This window comes from Embiotoca jacksoni, unplaced genomic scaffold, assembly GCF_022577435.1.
Source record: "Embiotoca jacksoni isolate LCO1_2020_lvr unplaced genomic scaffold, fEmbJac1.0.p SCAF_19, whole genome shotgun sequence".
Taxonomy (NCBI): Eukaryota; Metazoa; Chordata; class Actinopteri; family Embiotocidae; genus Embiotoca; species Embiotoca jacksoni.
Genome location: NW_027185329.1, coordinates 10,585,038 through 10,604,302, shown reverse-complemented (window position 1 = coordinate 10,604,302; position 19,265 = coordinate 10,585,038). Strand labels below are relative to the sequence as shown.

The window sequence follows — 19,265 nt, the reverse complement described above, 5'->3', positions numbered from 1 at the left end:
TAACAAGAGACAGCTAATCTGCATTTGACCTTTTAAAGTCTGAAGCAGTTCCTGGGGTTTTTGTGTTCAGTGTTGGCTTGAAGGAAAGAGTGACGCATGTTTTTCAACATTCCAAACCTCTAACTTAGGATTTCTTTTCTTTTTTTATGAACATAAAAAATATCTAAGTATAGAAATATTGATAAGTTTTGTATCCACACGAAGATGAAAAAGTTAAGCGTACCATAGAGATATAAAGGTCATTGCTTTCGTAGCAGATCACACATGCTCCTTTTTTACCACAATAAACTTTTAATTCCAAGTCTAATTTCCCCAATTTTTTTATTCCATTTATTTTGCTATTGTACCCTTTTAACAGTTTGGTTTGTAAAATATATACATATTTTTTTTTTAAATCCATGGTTTGATTTTTGGGGTATAAATTTCTTTCTTTCAGCATTAGCGCTGTTGCCTCACAGCAAGAATGTTCTGAGCTTGAACCTGAGTTTGCATGTTTTCCCCGTAGCTGCGTGGGCTTTTCTCTGGGTGCACCGGCTTCTTAAAAAAAGACAAAAGACACATGCGTCTGAGGTTTATTGGTGATTCTCAATTGGTTGTTGATGTGACTGTTAGCAATGGATGGTTGTCTGTCTTTCTGTGTTGTCCCTGTGATTGACTGGTGACCTGTGGAGGACTTTCAGTGTTGGTGGAGGAAGAAGGAGCACTGTCATTTTCCTATTTCATAGATGAATAAATGGATCCCTGAACAATATAGATAGTTATTGAATGTGTGGATCTTGGCAGTGATAAAGTCGTGCTCGTAAGCAGTAAAGGAAGCAATATAGTAAAAAATAATCATTTAGGAAATTTGAAATTAAATGTACCAGTAAAGAAACGTCACTTTAATCTTCATGAATTCATAGCAATGCATAATATTTATAAAGCTTCACTTTATAAAGTAGCTTCTATTTACTCGTGTGTTGTTGCATGTACAACCTATGGCAGCATCCCATAATTGCAGTAGTTACACAAGAACTCCAGTAAATACATTCAGTTATTTTTCACTTCTGGTCAATGGCATTTAAAAAAAAAAAAAAAAAGCAAGCAAAAACTGAGAAGATGCACCCCATTTACTATAGAGGGTGCTAGAGGTTTAAAAGTGAGTGTCCACAGATTTTTGAGGAGGAGGTTGACAACTTTCGCAGTGAAAAGAAAGAGCAAATACTTTTTTCCAATTAAAATATTTCGTTTTTTTAAGTGTTCAATTCTGCTACCAGTTAATCTCCCATTGCTCCAATGCAGCAGTCATAAAGCAGTAAATGCGGTGTGGCAGGCTCAGTTCATGTGACTGTAAAAGGCAGTATAAATGGTTTGGGCACATCACGTGGGCTCTGTTTACGTCTAGAGTCATTTCCGGAACAGAATGACTGACAAACCTCTTGTCCAATCAGAATCCGAAGGCGGAGCGGCGCGTATGGCGGAAGTGTGCGCTCTGACATGAAACAAGAAGCTAGCGGATTAAACTGTAACGTTTTAGACCATATTGTCTGAGCCACCTTTCACCCGGGATGAGGCGCATCCAAAACCTTCGCTGTCGCACACGTTCCTTCGCACGACGCACGGGAAAGGAGAGTAATGTCACCGGCAGCAGCGACATTTATGGACAAGAAAAGCCTGCGAGCAGAAATTAAGGTAAACACGGAGGTGGCGCAAGCTAGCTACCTATGCTAGCCTCAAGCTAACTCGCTGTGTGTGTGGTTTTTTTTTGTTGTTTTTTTTTCGTAGCTAGCTGCACACCTTCAGGGCGTCCTCACTCTTTTATTTACGTGCACAGCTGCACCCCCAAAATCACGTATCCGCTTCAAAGCACCTGACGGATTATCTTGTGCCGTCGTTATTGGTGAAACTGTTTAGGTGTTGTAAGCCGTTGTGTTGAGGTTTAGTCTGAAGGCAGTTTTCCGACCGACCGGTCGTGATGTTGTCTGTGTTTTGTTGTCTACGTCTCTCTGTTACTTCATATGAAGACTTAACACAACCTGATTACTGTCATTTGATGTTTAGTCATCATCTGCTCACTGCTGTTATGAACGATGTTGCTTTCGCTTCCCTCTTTTATCTTTGCTGTTATTCTGGGAAATAAAAGAAGAAGAAGAAAATCCATCTTCTGCCATGTTTAGTGCTTCTGATGTTTTAAGGATTTAAAGAATTTTAGGGACATAGGATATTAGGTTTTTGTACAGATATCCGAAATGCTGATATTTTCCATTTCTTTAGGCTACAGGCCCTTTTTTTTTTTTTAACTTAATTGGAGAGAACATCAAATCTCGTCTGCGGTGGAATTAACATATTATTATGCCTGCTCTTATCGTGATGGTCCACTGGCAGATGCAGCCAGTACTTTTTAAAATGTGCACAGTCACCGTGCAGAATAAGAAAACTGCTTCAACTGATGTAAAATGAGCAATAATTACTCATAGTTACATTTTCTGTCAAGCACATTTCCTCCTGCCTCTTCAGGCTTGGATCTCGCTCTTGCAAATAGTAACTTTTATATCTGTTTCGGATACTTAAAAAAACAACAACAACTCCATACTTCAGAAATATTGTTGCCCCCCTCTCTTCCATGCTCGGTGTAAGAGTTGTGATGACATCATGCGTACACACCCTCACGCCTGATACATGGCATCATTAAGGCGTGATTTTTATCGGCCTTTATTGCCCAATACCAATGGTAATCGTGCATGGTAGAATTTTCACGTAATTCATAATTGTGAACTACTGTTTTCATTGAGAATAAACACCCTGCGGGTCATTTGAAACAATACGTGTAACATTTATAATCCTCTCAACTCTTTTTTTGAAACGCTCTGACTCTTGACAGTTTTTGAAAATACACTTTAAAGGTGGCCAACGTGTCGATAAGAACTGCACATAACAGAAATTCGTCAGCCGTCGGAGACTGTTAATGCTGCGGTAGCTCTCGTGGTCATATTTTAAACCGCTGAGCAAGATTGCTTTCAAGCTGCATCAAATAGTGTGAAGTTCCTTGATTTGACAGATATTTAATTCTCCCTCAAAACAGACACCTTACTTAATTCATTTGTCAGAAAATTGCAATAATCATGACTATCTAAAATAATATGTACTTTGAATATTTAATCCATATCACCCATCACAAATATTCTGTGTTGTCTTTTATTGATCATTGAATAAACAAGACTCAAATCATTTCCTTGGTTAATTTGATTGGGATACGGTTAGATATTATAATATTAATTTTGCTGAGACTTGGCGTCTTTGTACAGGAGAATGAATGGAATAAATTGATTAAAGTTTGACCTCACTGTGAACACAAGACGATATATTTTTTTCCGAAAACCTAAAATTATAGCTTGATGGCTGCCACCAGTTACTTAAAGAACTATGAAGAGCTGAAGAGAAATTCCAGAAAGTAGCACATGTCTGTGATGTACGTCTATGTTCAGATCTGACTGAGGAAATCGGTCTACGCCCTCTGAAAGCAGCAGCTGTACCGGAGGTTCTCAGTCTGTCAGACCAACAGCAGCAGCCTCAGCATTATCAGGACATTAGGGAGGGAAAGTTACGTAATGAAGCTTCTGTCCTGTTTTACACAGATGTGATTAGGGCTTAGCATTGAACCAGAGTGCTTTCAAAGTGAATTGTACAGATTGGAGGTATAAAGCAGGTGTGATTCCACGAATGGAGATAGATTTTCTTGTTTTATCTGCCGTTTAAAGATATATTTGTAGAATTATCCATTTTGGACATGTTGATTTGATTAGTAACTATTATGCGAATGCATTTTTTAAATATTTATTTTGGCTGTAAAGCTGATTTTTTTTATTTTTATTTTTTATGTGACAATGAACAATTACATATTGAGGTTACTTTTGTATTTTTAAAAGATATTTACTGAAACTTGTTTAGTTTGAGGCAACAATGTAACAGTGAGAGTCTTATAGGTTACTTGGATGCGCTGCTTAAGAAACAATCACGTTTGTCTGGAAATAATTTTCCAAAAGTAATCTAACATGTTGCAGATGTTTAGGGTGAGTATTGAGAGCACACGCTACTATGATACAAGCATCACTGCTACAGTACTATAAGTAACTCTTAAGTAAACTAGACACTTTTCCATTGCACTGGAAAATAATGCTATCAACCAGAGTAACAATGAAACAATCTGTTGATAGTGAGCAGACGACATAATAAAAAAAAAAAGTTTACTTCAGCAGTGGTCTAATACCCAGATAAACCGCCTACTTCCTCACACACCCACGATATGTTCATCAAATTAGAAAACATTCTTCAGTTTCTGTCAAATGCACATAACTATCCATGCACTCCTTAAATACTACCTCCCCGCTCTGACTGCAACCCAGCAAACCTGTAGCTGTTGGTTTCTCCTGATCAGATCACATAAGGCCTTTCACTCTGTGAGCTCTGTGAGCCCCTCATGCTGTGATGTTTGGTGTGCAGCTCACTTTATGTCTTTGTGAAGCAACTAGGCAGCTAAGAACATAAAGTCTCACAGGAACAGAGCAGCAAGATAGTCCTGACACTGAGGCACAACGGTAATCTAATAAAAATGTACTTACTTATCTCTATTCTTTGTGCTTTGTGCTTTCTCTAAAAAGTATAATTTTATATGGACGGGTATTTCCTTTAAATGAAAAAGTACGACTAGTGAAAAGCAGCATCCAGGAGAGAGAAATGCCCTGAATACAGAGTGACTACCTACCTAGGTTGTCTGTAATGTATTCAAATAAGAAGAATGAAAATAAACAGTAGGGAGGTGGCAAAAGTGACAAACATTTAAGTGTGTGCTGCTTTCACATTAGCCAATCAGCTCCGCTTTGACAATCTTTGCAGAAGATTGAATTTAGTATCGAAATGATGGATGCCTGCGTTCACCAAATGTTTTCTGAAAACTGAAATCGTACAAAATTACACCTTCGCACTCCTCACAAGGGACGTGAGATAAGGGTAAGGCTAGATGCAGGGCTGGGCGAGACCGAGGCTTGGACATTATACTGCACCAGGAATCAGCAAGAGTCAAACGTCTAAAACAATAGTAATAAGCAGTCAGAGAAACTGTGCTGAATGCTGTGTTTTGCTTGAGGAACCTTTTTTTTCTTTTAAAATGGCAACAATGACAGACGCCCAATCAGCATTAAAACTTTAAGGTTGCCGTGTTGTAACTCCTCTGGACCTCATGTCCCACTGTGGAAGAAGCAAGCAATGACAATGTCTCTAAAACAGACACCATGTGTGCGCCAGCCTGCTCTCGCAAGAGGTTAAAATTACGATTCAGCATTTACTAAACAATGAGCTCATACGTCTTCTTATATATCACTTCTTACATAAAACAGTATTTAGTTGTTTAGCCTTTGGGAAAAATGGCGTAAAGGCTTTATATACATAAACTCCGTTTTCTTTCCAGGTGTGACCACAAAAGTCCTTCTATAGGGGCTCCACCGCAGGCCTGTGGGTGTGTGGGTGTGTGTGTGAGTGAGTGTGTGTGTGTGTGTGTGTGTGTAAGTGTGTGTGTTTATGCTTTTGTATGTTTATGAGTGAGTGGCATAGCAGCTGGGGGTCGTAACGTGATGCCAGGATGCTGCTGTCCCTGGGAATGCTGATGTTGTCGGCCACACAGATTTACACCATCTTCACCGTTCAGCTCTTCGCCTTCCTCAACCTGCTGCCTGTGGAGGCGGACATCGCTGCTGTGAGTGATTCTTCTCACAAATACACGCAGAACTATGCGTAGAAACATACCACTCTAATATGACAGTGCCACAGTCACACCCCCACTGAGAAAACCCTTCTATGGGATGTCCGTGGTACTTTTTTTGGAAACGGGTTAGAAATGGTAGGAATGTAAAAGGTATCTCAGGCCTGTATGTTGTGTTTTGGAGTTTTTGTCAAAGGTCAACAGTCACATGTAGAAACTCCAGTTTGTCTTGTTTCTGCATCAGTGAACCACAGGTAATTTAATTTTCCCATTTTTCAGTACTCATTTGACAACAAGACTGAGAACTTTGACGACCTGCCCGCACGGTTCGGCTACCGGCTGCCCAGCGATGGACTGAAGGTGAGTGCAAGACGGTCATGGGTTGCTTTTATGAGTTCTGGGTTGGTTGTTTACTGGCACATTTTCATGATACAGATCCACTGAAAATGAAAGATTAACCATAAATACATACAAAACAGAGCAAGTGGGTGTTATATTGCTGAATGTACTAGAAACTGAACAAAACAACATCTTTTTTTTACCTTTCTAATCAGAGCTTAATCAGAAATGCATGTCGGTTTATGAACAAGAACTATATTTGAAACTTTTTTAAACTTTTAGGATGCTTTTAAAGCGTTAGTAAATTTCGTGAAAACAGTGGCTATCGGGGCCAATTTCAAAGTATTATCAGCTAGAAACATAAAAGTGACAAATGGCAAAGCCTGAGAGGATGATGGAGCTTCAAAGTAAAAGTATTAAGTCAAACTAATAATTTGCATAAGTGCATATATGTGTAGTAACACAGAAAAAAAAATCACACACTGCCAATCCACTGCAAAAAGTATCCACATTACTCTTCAGTTGGACCTCAATGAAGCTCCGTCACTTTAAAACATGCGTTGTGAAACTGCTCTGAAACGTTGCTGCTCTGTGTTGTGGGTCGTAGTAGCGTGTGCTGTTGTGAGGTTTCTGTATGCCAGCCTGCACCGGGTAACCCGGTTCATCCACAAAGCTCACGGGCACAAGGGATGATTCATGTCTGCTATCTAAGCTGCTCATTGTGGTGTTTCCCACAGTGAAGAGCTCGCTTGTTGTTGTTATTGTTGATGTACAAAGATTTTCTTGCTCACAGGAGCTAGCTGATAGCTTTGTGTCTTGTTTTGTGTTAGTGTTTGTGTGCAAGTTAAGTACTTTATATTTGGCCATTGATAATATCTGAATGTGAGGCTGCCATGTTTAGCATCGCTACACCATTCTGACTGTCTCGCAGCATAATTTTGGCAACATCACATGCGTTGTGACACTGTCATATTTTAGGATTTAAAGCCGCAGTATCTCACCCCATGAAGTGTGAATGCTCTAAAGGGGAACACAAGTTTTCCTGTTTCCCATTCATCCAGTGGCAGGTGGCACACCAAGTGTATAAACAGCTTCATTACTTGTAAAACAAAATATATGATATACATGATCAGCTGTTTGTACAATAACAGATATATTGCTGAAACTGAGCTCTTAATAAAAGACAGGATCACTGATCACAGGAGATTTATAGAGACATAAAACATCCAAAGTGCAGACATTGTTCAGAGAACAAACATTCATTGATGGACTTCCCTGTTCTTGGTATCGGGATAAGTTTGGGATTTACAATCTCAGAAATCCACCTACAAACTGAATGGATGATTTTAACAGTACCAGTTTTACAGTTGGTCTGTTCTTATTTTTGCAGTAGTGTTTTGTGACTCCGACATGTTTTTTGTTGCTTATATTTGAATTGTTTTTTCTTTGGAGGTGGAATTTGTTGTTGAAATGACCTACGTGTTTGTAGGTGTGTTAAGTAATAATTAAAGTAATCTTTCTGCTGACCAGTCATTGTGGAGGTAACCATGTTATTCCTGACATAAAAAAAAAACACTCTTGGATTACCTTGCACTGAGACCACACTCGTACACAGTTGGCAGTAAAAGAGGTTCATGTTCACCACTGATGAGAGAAAAAATGTCCAACTCTTTCATTTAAAAATATAAATATGGGTTGTGTTTGTTGATGCCAGAAAGGTTGGTATGCTCCTTTTAACTACTGTGGAAAATACATCAACTCTGTCACATACTCACTGATACAAATATACAAATATATGTACACATGTTTATGCCTGTAGGTCACTGCACAGGCAGGTTTGTGGGTAATGTGTCACCTGATTCCAGCTAAACAGTAGGGAGTATGACACAGTCATGTTGCTCTGTATATGTGTGCAAGATTATTAGTCTTCACATCCGATCTCTTGATCTTATCGTTGATATAATTATATAATTATTATTTATTTTGTTACCACTGCTCTCCCTCCTCCTGTCCAACTGAGGCAAAGAGGCCGAATGCTTTAGTCACTGAAGGCCTCTCAAAGTTACCCTTATAGTCACTGCCTAAATCTACATCTGTATCTGTCTGGGTGAGTTTAGCTGCGAGCTGTCTCATGCAGCAGCTGTATTAAGTTGCATTTTACTGTAAAATATGGCCACATTATCAGATACATTATCGCAGATTAAGGCTGCAATAGAAGATCATTTCTCATTTCCTTAGTTTACACACCAAATAGTTGTTTGGTTGTGAAATTACAGTCACTATAATCCGTCAGTCATCGAGGTCGTGATCAAGCTTGGTTTTATCTTAAGGCAACTGGACTTCTTTTAGGTACCTGAAGACGTTTCACCTGTCAATCGAAAGGCTTCTTTAGTTCTGGTAGACTGGAGGGGAGTTCCAGGTTTTAACTTGAGCCGTTAACACCTTCAAAGTCATGTAGGTCACATGTGGGACCCACCTGGCCATCCTGTGGATCGTTAACGTCACAGTGCTAACACTATTGTGTCCTAAACAATCCATGGCCGGGATGTAGCCTTTTGAATGAGACTTGAAATGTCTTCAAGAAACTAAAAGATGTCCCATTGCCTTTGAATCAAACCTAGATTCGCCCCCTTGTCTAATGTTATGACTGTAGAACAACGGTTATATAATTTTTGTATTTCGTTCCACATGCTTCCTTTTTAATACTCCGGCAGTACACCTGGTGTTTATAGTAAAACTGACCCTGTAAATTGTTGTAGTAAATTCAGTGGTAAACATGACTGACCTCATTTATCACACCGTGTTGATACATAATATTTGTGCCATTGTTTCATAAATGCATTTACAGTAAGGAAGGGGGCACGCCTTACAAAAACTCTTCTCTTTCATAGCATTCCTTGGCATTCCCTAAAGTGAGCCGCTTATTCACACTATCCAGAGAACCGAGGTTATATAAATAACCCAAAGGTTTTTCAACCAAAAGAGATTTATTAAGTAGCTGTGAAGTTGTTTGTTAATGTGTAGACTATTCACTTGCAATGTCTATTGAGAATTTGTTGACGTTTCTTCACATCGTAAGTTAAACTGTAGCAGAGCTGCAGCTGTAGAAAGCCTAGAAAAACCTCTGGTATCACGAGGCAGCACAAGGCTGTTGGTCTCCGGAGGATTCCCCCTCAGGGAAGGAGGCTACAAACAGAGCCTTCCCTGTTTCCATTTGCTCAACATGGGCTGTTTACAGTTGCTTCAGAGTCTCAAAGCGAGACCACTGCATGCCTGTACAGTATCCACCCAGTACGCAACAGTTATTTCTCACACGTGCTCATTTCACTGGTTTGATGTTGGAGATCAAGGTGGCGTTAATATGCAGCATTACAGATCTTGTCCGTATAAAAGTTACACCGTGTGTCGTAGACTGGAAGACACAGAACAGGTTTTATTTGATGTGTTCTGGTTAATATCAGATTGAATAGGATGGATGCTGAGAATAAGTATTGTTTGTAGATGAATTAGGCAATGTCAAACTTATTTAACTGGAAATGTAAACTAAAATGAATCCAGATATGTTGCATTCACAAAAATAAATATTTAGAATAGTGTTATTTTTATTTGACACATACATTTTCCATGTTTATAACAATTGAAATTATTATTATTATTATTTTTTATGTATGCTTTAGGTGCCAAATGCCTGTGTGAAATAACTGCAACTACCAAACATGTTTTTGGAGAAAAAGTTAGTTTTTCTCATAAAATGCAGTGTCACAAAAGTATTTTTAAGAAGAAGAGAAACATCAGAGGAAAAACTATGTGCTGTACTGTTTTACACTTGCTAAATGGTAAATATATATATATATATATATGTATATATATTTTTTTTTTTTTTTTTTTTTTTTTTTAATATTGTTGCAGACACATGTAAAGATTTAGCACTTTGACATCTTATGCTGGCCTTTTTTTACGATAGACTCTGACCAAAAATCAATACCCAACTTGATATAACTCTGTTCCCTTTTCACAGTAAAGTTCTTGGCAAGCCACTCCCCTGAATGCACCCACTTTCATTTCCACAATTATAGTGTGATCTGTGGACTCAGTCTGAGAGGAGACACACGAGTTGCCTTTGGAAAGTTTTGCGGTTTGGATAGTGCAGCAACAGTTGAAGAGGACCCATAATTTTACCCTGTAAAATATGTCTAAATAAAACTGTGTAAAAATATATATATATCTTTTTTTAAGCCTAATTTCTGTGTTTATGCCTTTCCACAAGTGACAAAATATAAAGTTAAAGCTTCTACAACCTTGTTTTTTTACATCTTCTAAATAATTCTGACTAACTTCCTTTGTTACTTGTGTAGAGGGAGCAGAATGATTACAAATGATAAACTTTGCACAGACACATCCACAGTTATTTCTTCTAATTGTGCTCCAGATAAAAGCATTTAACTGAAGAGCTTTGTAGGTTTTGTTTATCTGTAAAGTAAGGAAACACTCTTCCCATGTGACATCTTGTCTTGACCCAATGCGATGCTACACACGAGGAGGCTGCATACCATAGATAATGTACATAGATAATCATACAATGATGAGTCTGTTAAGAGACTAAATTAATTGTCTATTGTTTTTGTAATAGTAATTTATGTAAGAATAAATGACCTAGAAATTTGCTTGTGCTTAAATGCGAGAATTTGCTGCTATTATTGGTCGGAAATTACAGCATATTTTGGGTTTTCGGACTGTTGGGTGAAAAACGAAACATTTTTAGACATTGTTTTGGACTCTCATTGTCCTCTCTCACGAGAGATATTGTGATGGACACTTTTCTGATGTTTAATAGACTTTGGTGTACTCTGAGTGTACCCTGCTTATTGCTCAGTGAGAGCTGTCTGAGGATCCAACATCCGCTGCACACGATAATCATGTGCAGATCTTAGATGGATTAACATTTTTATGTCATGACCCTGGCAGCCACATTTAATAAAAGCTCTCATTCCCAATGACTGAAATGAGGAGGTAGACTTTATGTTGAGTTCGCTACTGAATTGCGTTTTGCCATACATGTAGAGGTGACAGTGGTCGCTATGACGTTCAGACCAATTACATTCACTAATTTTGAGCCAATTAAATTGTCACAAAATTGACAAATTCAATTCATTTCAGGGAAAGGTTGTCTCATAGGTGTTCTTTTCTCATTCATGGAGCTCCATCAGCAAATGGACCCAGGCCAGACAGACCATGTCATCGCACGATGAGAATGGCCCTCCACGCCCAAACGAATTCAAATATAACTTAAAAAGCTTGGAAAGTCTGACCTACACTTTCAGAACCACCTCTATTTTGCTTTAGACCAGTTTCCGAAACCTCTCAGACCATTTACAACTCCTGGCAGCTGTGACTCAGCTGGTGGAGCGGGTTTCCCACTAATCATAAGGCTGGCGGATTGATCCCTCAGCTCTCCCGTCCACATGCTGAAGTGTCCTTGGGCAAGACACTGAACCCGATGACAGTGTGTGACCTTAGTGTGTGTGTGACCTTAGTGTGTGTGTGTGTGTGTGTGTGTGTGTGTGTGTGTGTGTGTGTGTGTGTGTGTGTGTGTGTGTGTGTGTGTGTGTGTGTGTGTGAGAGAATGGGAGGCAAACTGTAAAACACCTTGAGAACTCTAAAAGTGCTTTATAAGTGGTGACAATTTTCCCAAGTACCAATTTCTCACATATTTAACGATGCAACAGCCCCCGAAAGCTTTAAATTATAACAAATAAGGCTACTGTTTCAAAATCAAAGCAAACATTTGCGAGAAGTGGGGCCACTGTGCAGTTGAACTGCTGACTCGTCACTTTCCTCTCAAGGTTTTTTTTGGACCTTGCTGCCATTTAGAAATTCCACTTGCTAAAGTCACCGTGTCTGAATCCGATTGTGTCGAGCTAACGTTAGCGTTGTGCCGTGTACGACATGAAGTGACGTCACCGCAAGTGGTAAAGCGCTGGCAAATATCATTTCTAAAACATTTAAACGATTAACAAAAAAAGTTTTACATCATTGTAATGTGATGTATACATGTAAAAAGGGTTGTCTGTCAGTACATTAAATTAAATTAAAATATTTTGGACTTGGGACAGTTGGAGTGCATCTGTTAGACTATACAGCGAGGCTCTTGCTTTCCAACAGATGGAGCCTTGTCACTGTTCTTTCGCTCCAGGCCAAGGCTGCAAAAACTTTGTTAAACTTGTTGGCTTCAGAAAATGATCAAGCCAATTGTTTGCTTAAATGTGCGTCTGTTGTATCAAAAGGAAAAAGGTGAAACGTTCACACTGACAGGAACGTGTGAAGGATTTTCTCAGTTTCATCGAGGGTTCGTCACGGAGATGAAGCACTGCATGAGTCATTTATCTTGTGCCTGGTTATGGTAAATGTACGATAATGAGATAATCATAGCTGTTCTACAGCAGAGCGTTGGAAGTCCTGTCAGTGCTGCGATGATTGAAGCAGCCTTGATAATGCTTTCGAACTGCTTGTAAGGAGGAAGGGTTTTCTGAATAGCTTCAGAACGAGCTTCCCCCACACCATCCTGACATCGACTGAGGGAGGCCTGTCTGACTGTAACTTTCCACAACCTACAATCCAACATTCACATCGAGTTTGTGCTGAGATTGGCCGGCTATGTGGAGATGAGAGAGGAGCCAGGAATTGTACTTCTCTTGCTTGGTCTGTACTTTCTTAACTGTCGGTGGCACTTTTTGTGTGAACAACACTATGACTGTCTTTCTGGAGAGGAAATGTGTAATATCATCATTGTATTTAAACAATATCACATCTCGCTCATCTCTGACTGCCAATTTTTCACCCCCACTTTAGGGTCACTAGGATATAATATATATATACACAACTATGAGCACTTTTACTTTGATAGCACGGATTAAGAGGTAGTTCCTGGAAACTGTAAGGTGGCCCTTTGCATTGATAAAACAGTGTTATTGGCGGCTTTATTCTCTCTCTAGTTCTGTTGAGGGGCTTGTCAGGTTTATCGTTCCCTTTCCCACATTTTCTCAGCTGAATGTGACCCAGAAAAACAAAGTTGTTGTTTTTTTTTTTTTCCCTTTACGCTGCAGCCACCCCATTTCACTGGCATTCCTGTCCAGTCTGCATACGGGATAAGCCTCAGTAAGATGGTCAAGTGTCAGAGCCACACCACCGCTACTCACTGCAGTAAATAGTAACGTAATGGTAAACAGTGCAAGGTATAGAGATAACATGTAGCGTCTATTTGCATGTTTGAAAGTGATTTCGTTAGCTTCACCTGTTTCCTGTTGTGGTCATACACGAGTTCGGGGGTTTTGAAGTTGCTTCGGCAGGTTCAAGTGGGGAATCTGAACATCACGGAATCTGAGTGCGAGTCACACAGCTGCTTTAATCTGTTTACAGCAAACCCCAGTCAAGACAGAATAAGTTATTAATTCCTTTGTTTCTCTCTTATCTCAACCTAGAGCCAAGCTGCAAACAAGCCATACGAGCCAGATTTTCACTGACAGGATTAAGTGTAATCACTGTGCAATAAATTGCAAAAGTTCATCAGAGAAACCTTTTAGTTCCTCTTAAATTGTGCAACAGCAGGAAATCCCAAAGTTTCTCGGCACTATTTCAGCATGCTCTGTTGTTGGTTGATGTCCAGTGAGTAGAACTAACAAAAATGAAAGCATATTTGCTGCTTGACTTGCTTTTTTTTTTTTTTTTTTTTAAATCATATTTAACACTGATTCTCTTAAATGTTAATTTTACTTTAACTTTGAAGAAACCGGCTCCAGAAACAGGCTACATTTACATTTTAAGTGATACACTTGGCAGCACCATAAGACATAAAAGAAGCAGATAGGGGTGTTTTAATGTGGCTTTTCTTTGGATTTATGGATTACCGTGTGTTTTTCTGTAAGCTTTGAGCTGATAGCTAATTCACCGGGCTGCTCGGTTACAACCCACTCAGGCTAACAGGCAACAAAAGCCAGCCAACTTTAGTCTCAAATGTGAGAAAATGTGTCTCGATTTTAAGCTGTCAAGACTAAAGGTTGGTGATCATACCTCAAAACTGGAGTAATTATTTCAGACTTGAACTTTGTCTCAAAATGTGAACTCAAGCAAAACATTTATTTTGTAATATAGTAAGACAAATACTTTGTTAATAGCTGATTGAGTCAATTTACTGTCCTTCCACCTCTGGCCTTGGGTTTTCACCATCAGGATCATATTGTCAGGCTCTTTTGATGAATTTGAGCTACTAAATGTCATATTTGACAGTGCCGCAGTCTCTCTGACACTCACCGCTGTTTAATTGTGCATATGGATGCGACTGAATGTGTGAACTGAGATACCCTCCGACGTCTCATGCTTAATGAATCATTTGTTTTCACTGGGTGTTTCCCTGAAGTTTTACGCCTTGGCCTCAATGCAATAATGGGACATTATTTTCCAACAATTTAGCCATTCTTAGGGAGATTAATGTATTGATGTATTGAACATAATAATTTGTTCTTTGTCCTCATATACCTCATACCCAGGACGATACAAGCCAATTTAGGCTTTTCTCTGAACGTGTTGTACTCGCAGCACTCACAAGGGCATTTTTTTCTTTGTGGTCTCAAAACCCCAGTGAATGTGCATTACAGGGTGACTAAAAAAATTCATATTGTTCCACAAAAAGACTCAGATTTTTGGTTGGAATCTGACATCTCAGATTTAAGGTGATATCAGTCGGGTCTTGTGGTTTTAAATGCGAAATCCTCGGACTGACAGAATTTTTGTTTCCTCTCAGTCTGTTTTCCGATCCCTCCTCCTTCCCCAGTTATTTCCTGTTCCTCAGCCTGCTCTTGTCTCTGCATCCTGCAGTGCTGGAAGGTTATTATTTTTTTTTATTTATTTTTTTTAAGATGTTTTATTTTTTACCCAACAGAGGGCGCTCTTGTCACTGGTTTAAAAAGTCAGGCGGAGGAATGTGAGGCAGTGGCACAGTGATGTCATTTAGCAGCAAGGCTGGGCTGCACCGGAGGCACCCAGAGGTGATGGTGTCGAGGGCAAGCGGGGGATTCCTCACGTTCCCCGTGTGTGATGTGAAATTCCAAAGATTTCCCTCGTCCCTGAATCTGCCCTTTCATATGCCGAGTGCATTCATGTCAAACTGCCAGACAGTGCGTTTAGTCAGCAGTTTCGTCACCCTGCTGCAGTTCAGTGCGACAAATTTGTTAGTAAATGTGATTTTGTCACAGTGGTCATTTCCATATGTAGCTCAGCTGCTGTTTCGGAGTCACTTCAGTGTGGCAAGCCGGTAAGATATAATCATATAATCGCAGGAAATCACTTTGCTGCTGGCTGACACTGACCTTATGTGTGTGTGTGAGAGAAAGTGCTGACTCTCCTTGATATATTAGGCTGAGGTTTTTTTTTTTTTTTTTTAGCAGTGGCTTTCTGAGAGAGAGAGAGAGAGATGAAAGAGTCCCAGAGTCCCAGAGTCCCACAGCAGTCCACACTTCCTGTCTACCGCCCTGGCTCTGACACAGTGGTGTTAGTTACACTTGCATAAGAGTGGCAGAGGTTTTGAAATGTCTTATACCATCAGGTCACACCCTCCTCTTATCTTGATTGTTTTCCTTTCATAATTTCTGCTCTGGTTCTTTGCTTCGTCTCTCTTTGTCTTTTTTCGATTTTTGTCTTCCTCCATTCAGTTTTTTTTTTTCTAGTATCCATTTCTCATCATATTTCTTCATATCCTTCATATTTGTATCTTTTGCTGTCTATGCCTTTGCTCTTTTTCCCTTTGTCACAGTCAGCCTTCCTCTCTCTTCTCTCTATCTCCTTCTCATCAGTCACTTCAAAGCTGTTGTTGGAAATGGGACAGGAAGCAGCAGAGAGAGAGAGAGAGAGAGAAAGGAGGATGGGAAATACAAGTGGCAGAGTTTTTCAAGGCAAACATCATCGCTGAAATGTAGTTGACTATAATACACATACAATTATACTGTATATGTCAGTAACATTATACAGTCAAGGGAAAAGTCTTGTGTTCATTATGCCTGCATTACCATGTTAAATTAAGTTTGTTTTGCCAGAGTTACATCTCGGATGGTTGCAACTGTTTCCTAGTTTTTTTGTTTTTCATCTGTGGTTGTGATGCTGCTAATCTGAGAGCTGGAAGGTTAAACAAAGATGTTGCCGATTAGACTTTGGGAAACCAGCATTATCATATCTTTGAAAGGATTTGCTTACAGAAAGATCATCTTCATGAGTGCTCATTACTTGTCCTGTAGCTACATGCCACTGTTATTTATGACACGGTGATGTATTTTGAGTTTAAAAATGACTTTTGGTAAGCGATTTGCCTGCCGTATAACAATATAAAACCGATTTAACGATGACAATAGTAGCTAAGGGCCCTTAAGCAAAACCTCGAACAGTTTCGGTGTAGCTTCTTATTTATAAGCATTGGAGCACAGATGGTCTGACGGGACAAAAAGCGAAACTAAACAATGTGAGATAGAATGATTGTTTTATCAGCAATTTAATAGTTATGATTGGATGTTTGTTTATTTGGTCTGACAAACATAACAGTTTCACTCATGAGTTTCCTGGAATACAGATGATCCTTCATGTTAAAGGGAAGTTTGTTTGACAACGAAAGGCCGATTCTTATAGAAAAGTTTACAATGAATAATGGACATCTGTGTTTGAAAAATAACTCGTTTAACTCCTCAAGGAATGAAGTTTTCATTTTGGATATATGTCATGTCTCTCTCTCACCGTGTCCGTCGATGTCATCCCCACAGGGCTTCCTGATTGGTGCTCGGCCAGAAAATGCATGCCAGCCCATCGAACCCCCTCCGAGGGACAACCTGACGGGCGCCTTCATCGTCCTCATCAAGCGCTTTGACTGCAACTTTGACATCAAGGTACCGTGTTTACACTGGTTGTTTGGCGCATGTAGTCCTTGTCAAGAGATGGAGGTCCTCCTGATTTCTAAATCAGACCACACCCTTAATCGACTCCATACATTTACTCTCTACATTTAATGTAAACATCCCTGTTTCATTTCTCTATATAAATGTGACCACCTAAACATATCCAGTTTTAACTGACTGACCAAAACAACTGTCCGTGCAGCATCGTTTGTACTATGAATAAACAACACGCTTCCAGTTCTTGTTGAGCGCAGTTTATTGGAAACTGAATGCAGATTTAATACCCGGCAACACCTGGAGGTAATCACCAACACAATTTGTTCAGCACTATAACGGTGTGTGAGGTACGATGCACTGTGTATTACGTCACAGTGCATTAATGTCAGCAGGTGGTGTTTCTTTTTACTGAAGCTCTTAGATCAGCTTGTTGGGGCAGGAAAACAGGAAGTAGCCATTTCCCTAAACACATTTCCTGCATGAGCACATTTCCCATTCTACTGCCTCTCTTTTATTTTGTTCATGACGTTGGACTTATGAAAATGAAAAACTCTGCTTGCCCTAATAAGTCAATGAAGAAGGTGAAAGAGGGAGAAAGCAGATCTACATCCCAGATCTACATCCGTCTCTACATCCCTGATCTACATCCCTCTCTACATCTAGTGAAGCGTGTGTGTGTGTGTGTGTGTGTGTGTGTGTGTGTGTGTGTGTGTGTGTGTGTGTGTGTGTGTGTGTGTGTGTGTGTGTGTGTATCCACGTTCAACACCAGTGAGAAAGAGGTAGATGTTTGCCAGAGATTGATGAAGGAGAACTGGAGGGGTTTCAAATTTGTATCTATAAAACTTGCTTGTCAATTTTCAATGCAAATAAAAAGTCAAAGTCAAAGCTTTTAATCTCAGGTAAAAATGTACTATAGCCAACCTATGCAAAGTCACAATAAATGTACCCAGGATGTGAGCTTGGTTGAACTGGTTAAAAGGCAATAAAGAAAGCATGTGACATCATTTGGTAATTTGCATACAGCAGTTTAACTGCCTTTGTAAATTTTGTCTCATAAAATTGATTTTAAAGCAGCAATATTTAACTTTTTTTCTTTTTTTTACTTCAAAACAACATATTCAAAGTCATTTTGACAGTACAGTGACTTCTAATAGGGAGATTAGGTGTGGTCTTTCATGACCACACCTAATGCTTGTTCTCGCACTACGTAACTTTGCTGAGTCAGTCACATCCCCGGTGAAACGTGCACTATTTACTAGCGGCGACTTGTTGAGCAGCTCGTGTTCATGAGCGGCCAGCAGCAAGTGGTCACGGTGTGATACTCCAGCAATGCGGCGTCATACACTGGAGCTTCGGCACTGACACGCTCCACATAGTTCCCCCTCCTCAGCAGCCTGTGGACACTGTGGCTGATGGAGAATTTAAACCCAGCATGGGAGGGGCACGTCTTGGCCTTCGCTGTCACTCCTACAGACTTGTTTCAAGGTCTTATTTCTTTCTTACTGGAAGTACAGTAAGCCCAGATGGTATAAGTCCTCTTAAGAGTTGTTGCTACTTGGTTCATCCCCTCCTGTACGTGCAGTTGTGAAGGAGAATTTAATGCAGCACAATTTTGTAGTTACCACTTGTGGCCACAGAGGCCGCTGTTACAAGCATTCTGCAAAAGTTAGAGATTGTTGCTTTTAAGATGGCAACAAACTACGAAGCTTAAACATGAGCTTTTCCTATTAGGGACTTCTGAGAGCTTGACGATACATTATCTGTTACAAAATTTACTGTGCAGACCTTTTTTATGACCAGCAGACATCCTGAATCTTTTCCAGATTTGACAGTAATGAGCACAGTAAGGTTCCACTCTGTTCCCCCAAATTAGGATTTGAGCAGTTGATAAATTTGGCAATAAAGTTGGCAGCAAGTGAATTTTAATTTTTGGTGTATTTTTTTTAATTTTTAATACAGCAGCCTCTGCTGACTCACACTGATTTGTGTCAAAGGTCGAGTTCTTTCAGTTTTTCTTTGTTTGTTTTTTGACCACTTTTGCTCTAAAGGAAACACAAAATGTCCATTTGTAGGAAACACCATTCAGTCAGTCATTAATTCTAAATCGTATACACCCTTTACCTCCTGTTGCTCATGGCTTGAGAGTACCACAGGGGAAAGAGTAGGAAGGAGAAAGAGGGAGTGAGGTAGATGGGGGAGAAGAAAGAGGCAGGATTAAGAGAGCAAGAGCCGGGATGAGTAATGTGGTGAAGGAGAGGAAAGCA

The 19,265-nt window shown here is 39.7% G+C and overlaps 1 protein-coding gene across 1 annotated transcript in view; it reads left to right on the top strand.

Annotated features, from left to right (window-relative positions):
* Window positions 1-1,446: 1,446 nt before the first annotated feature.
* Window positions 1,447-19,265, top strand: part of rnf13 (ring finger protein 13) — a 34,862-nt gene continuing 17,043 nt past the window's right edge. The window contains exons 1-4 of the mRNA XM_069152901.1: window positions 1,447-1,671; window positions 5,444-5,728; window positions 6,014-6,094; window positions 16,873-16,995. Of these exons, the coding sequence (XP_069009002.1) occupies window positions 5,615-5,728; window positions 6,014-6,094; window positions 16,873-16,995 (318 nt within the window). The 5' untranslated portion in view covers window positions 1,447-1,671; window positions 5,444-5,614. The remainder of the gene's footprint in view (window positions 1,672-5,443; window positions 5,729-6,013; window positions 6,095-16,872; window positions 16,996-19,265) is intronic.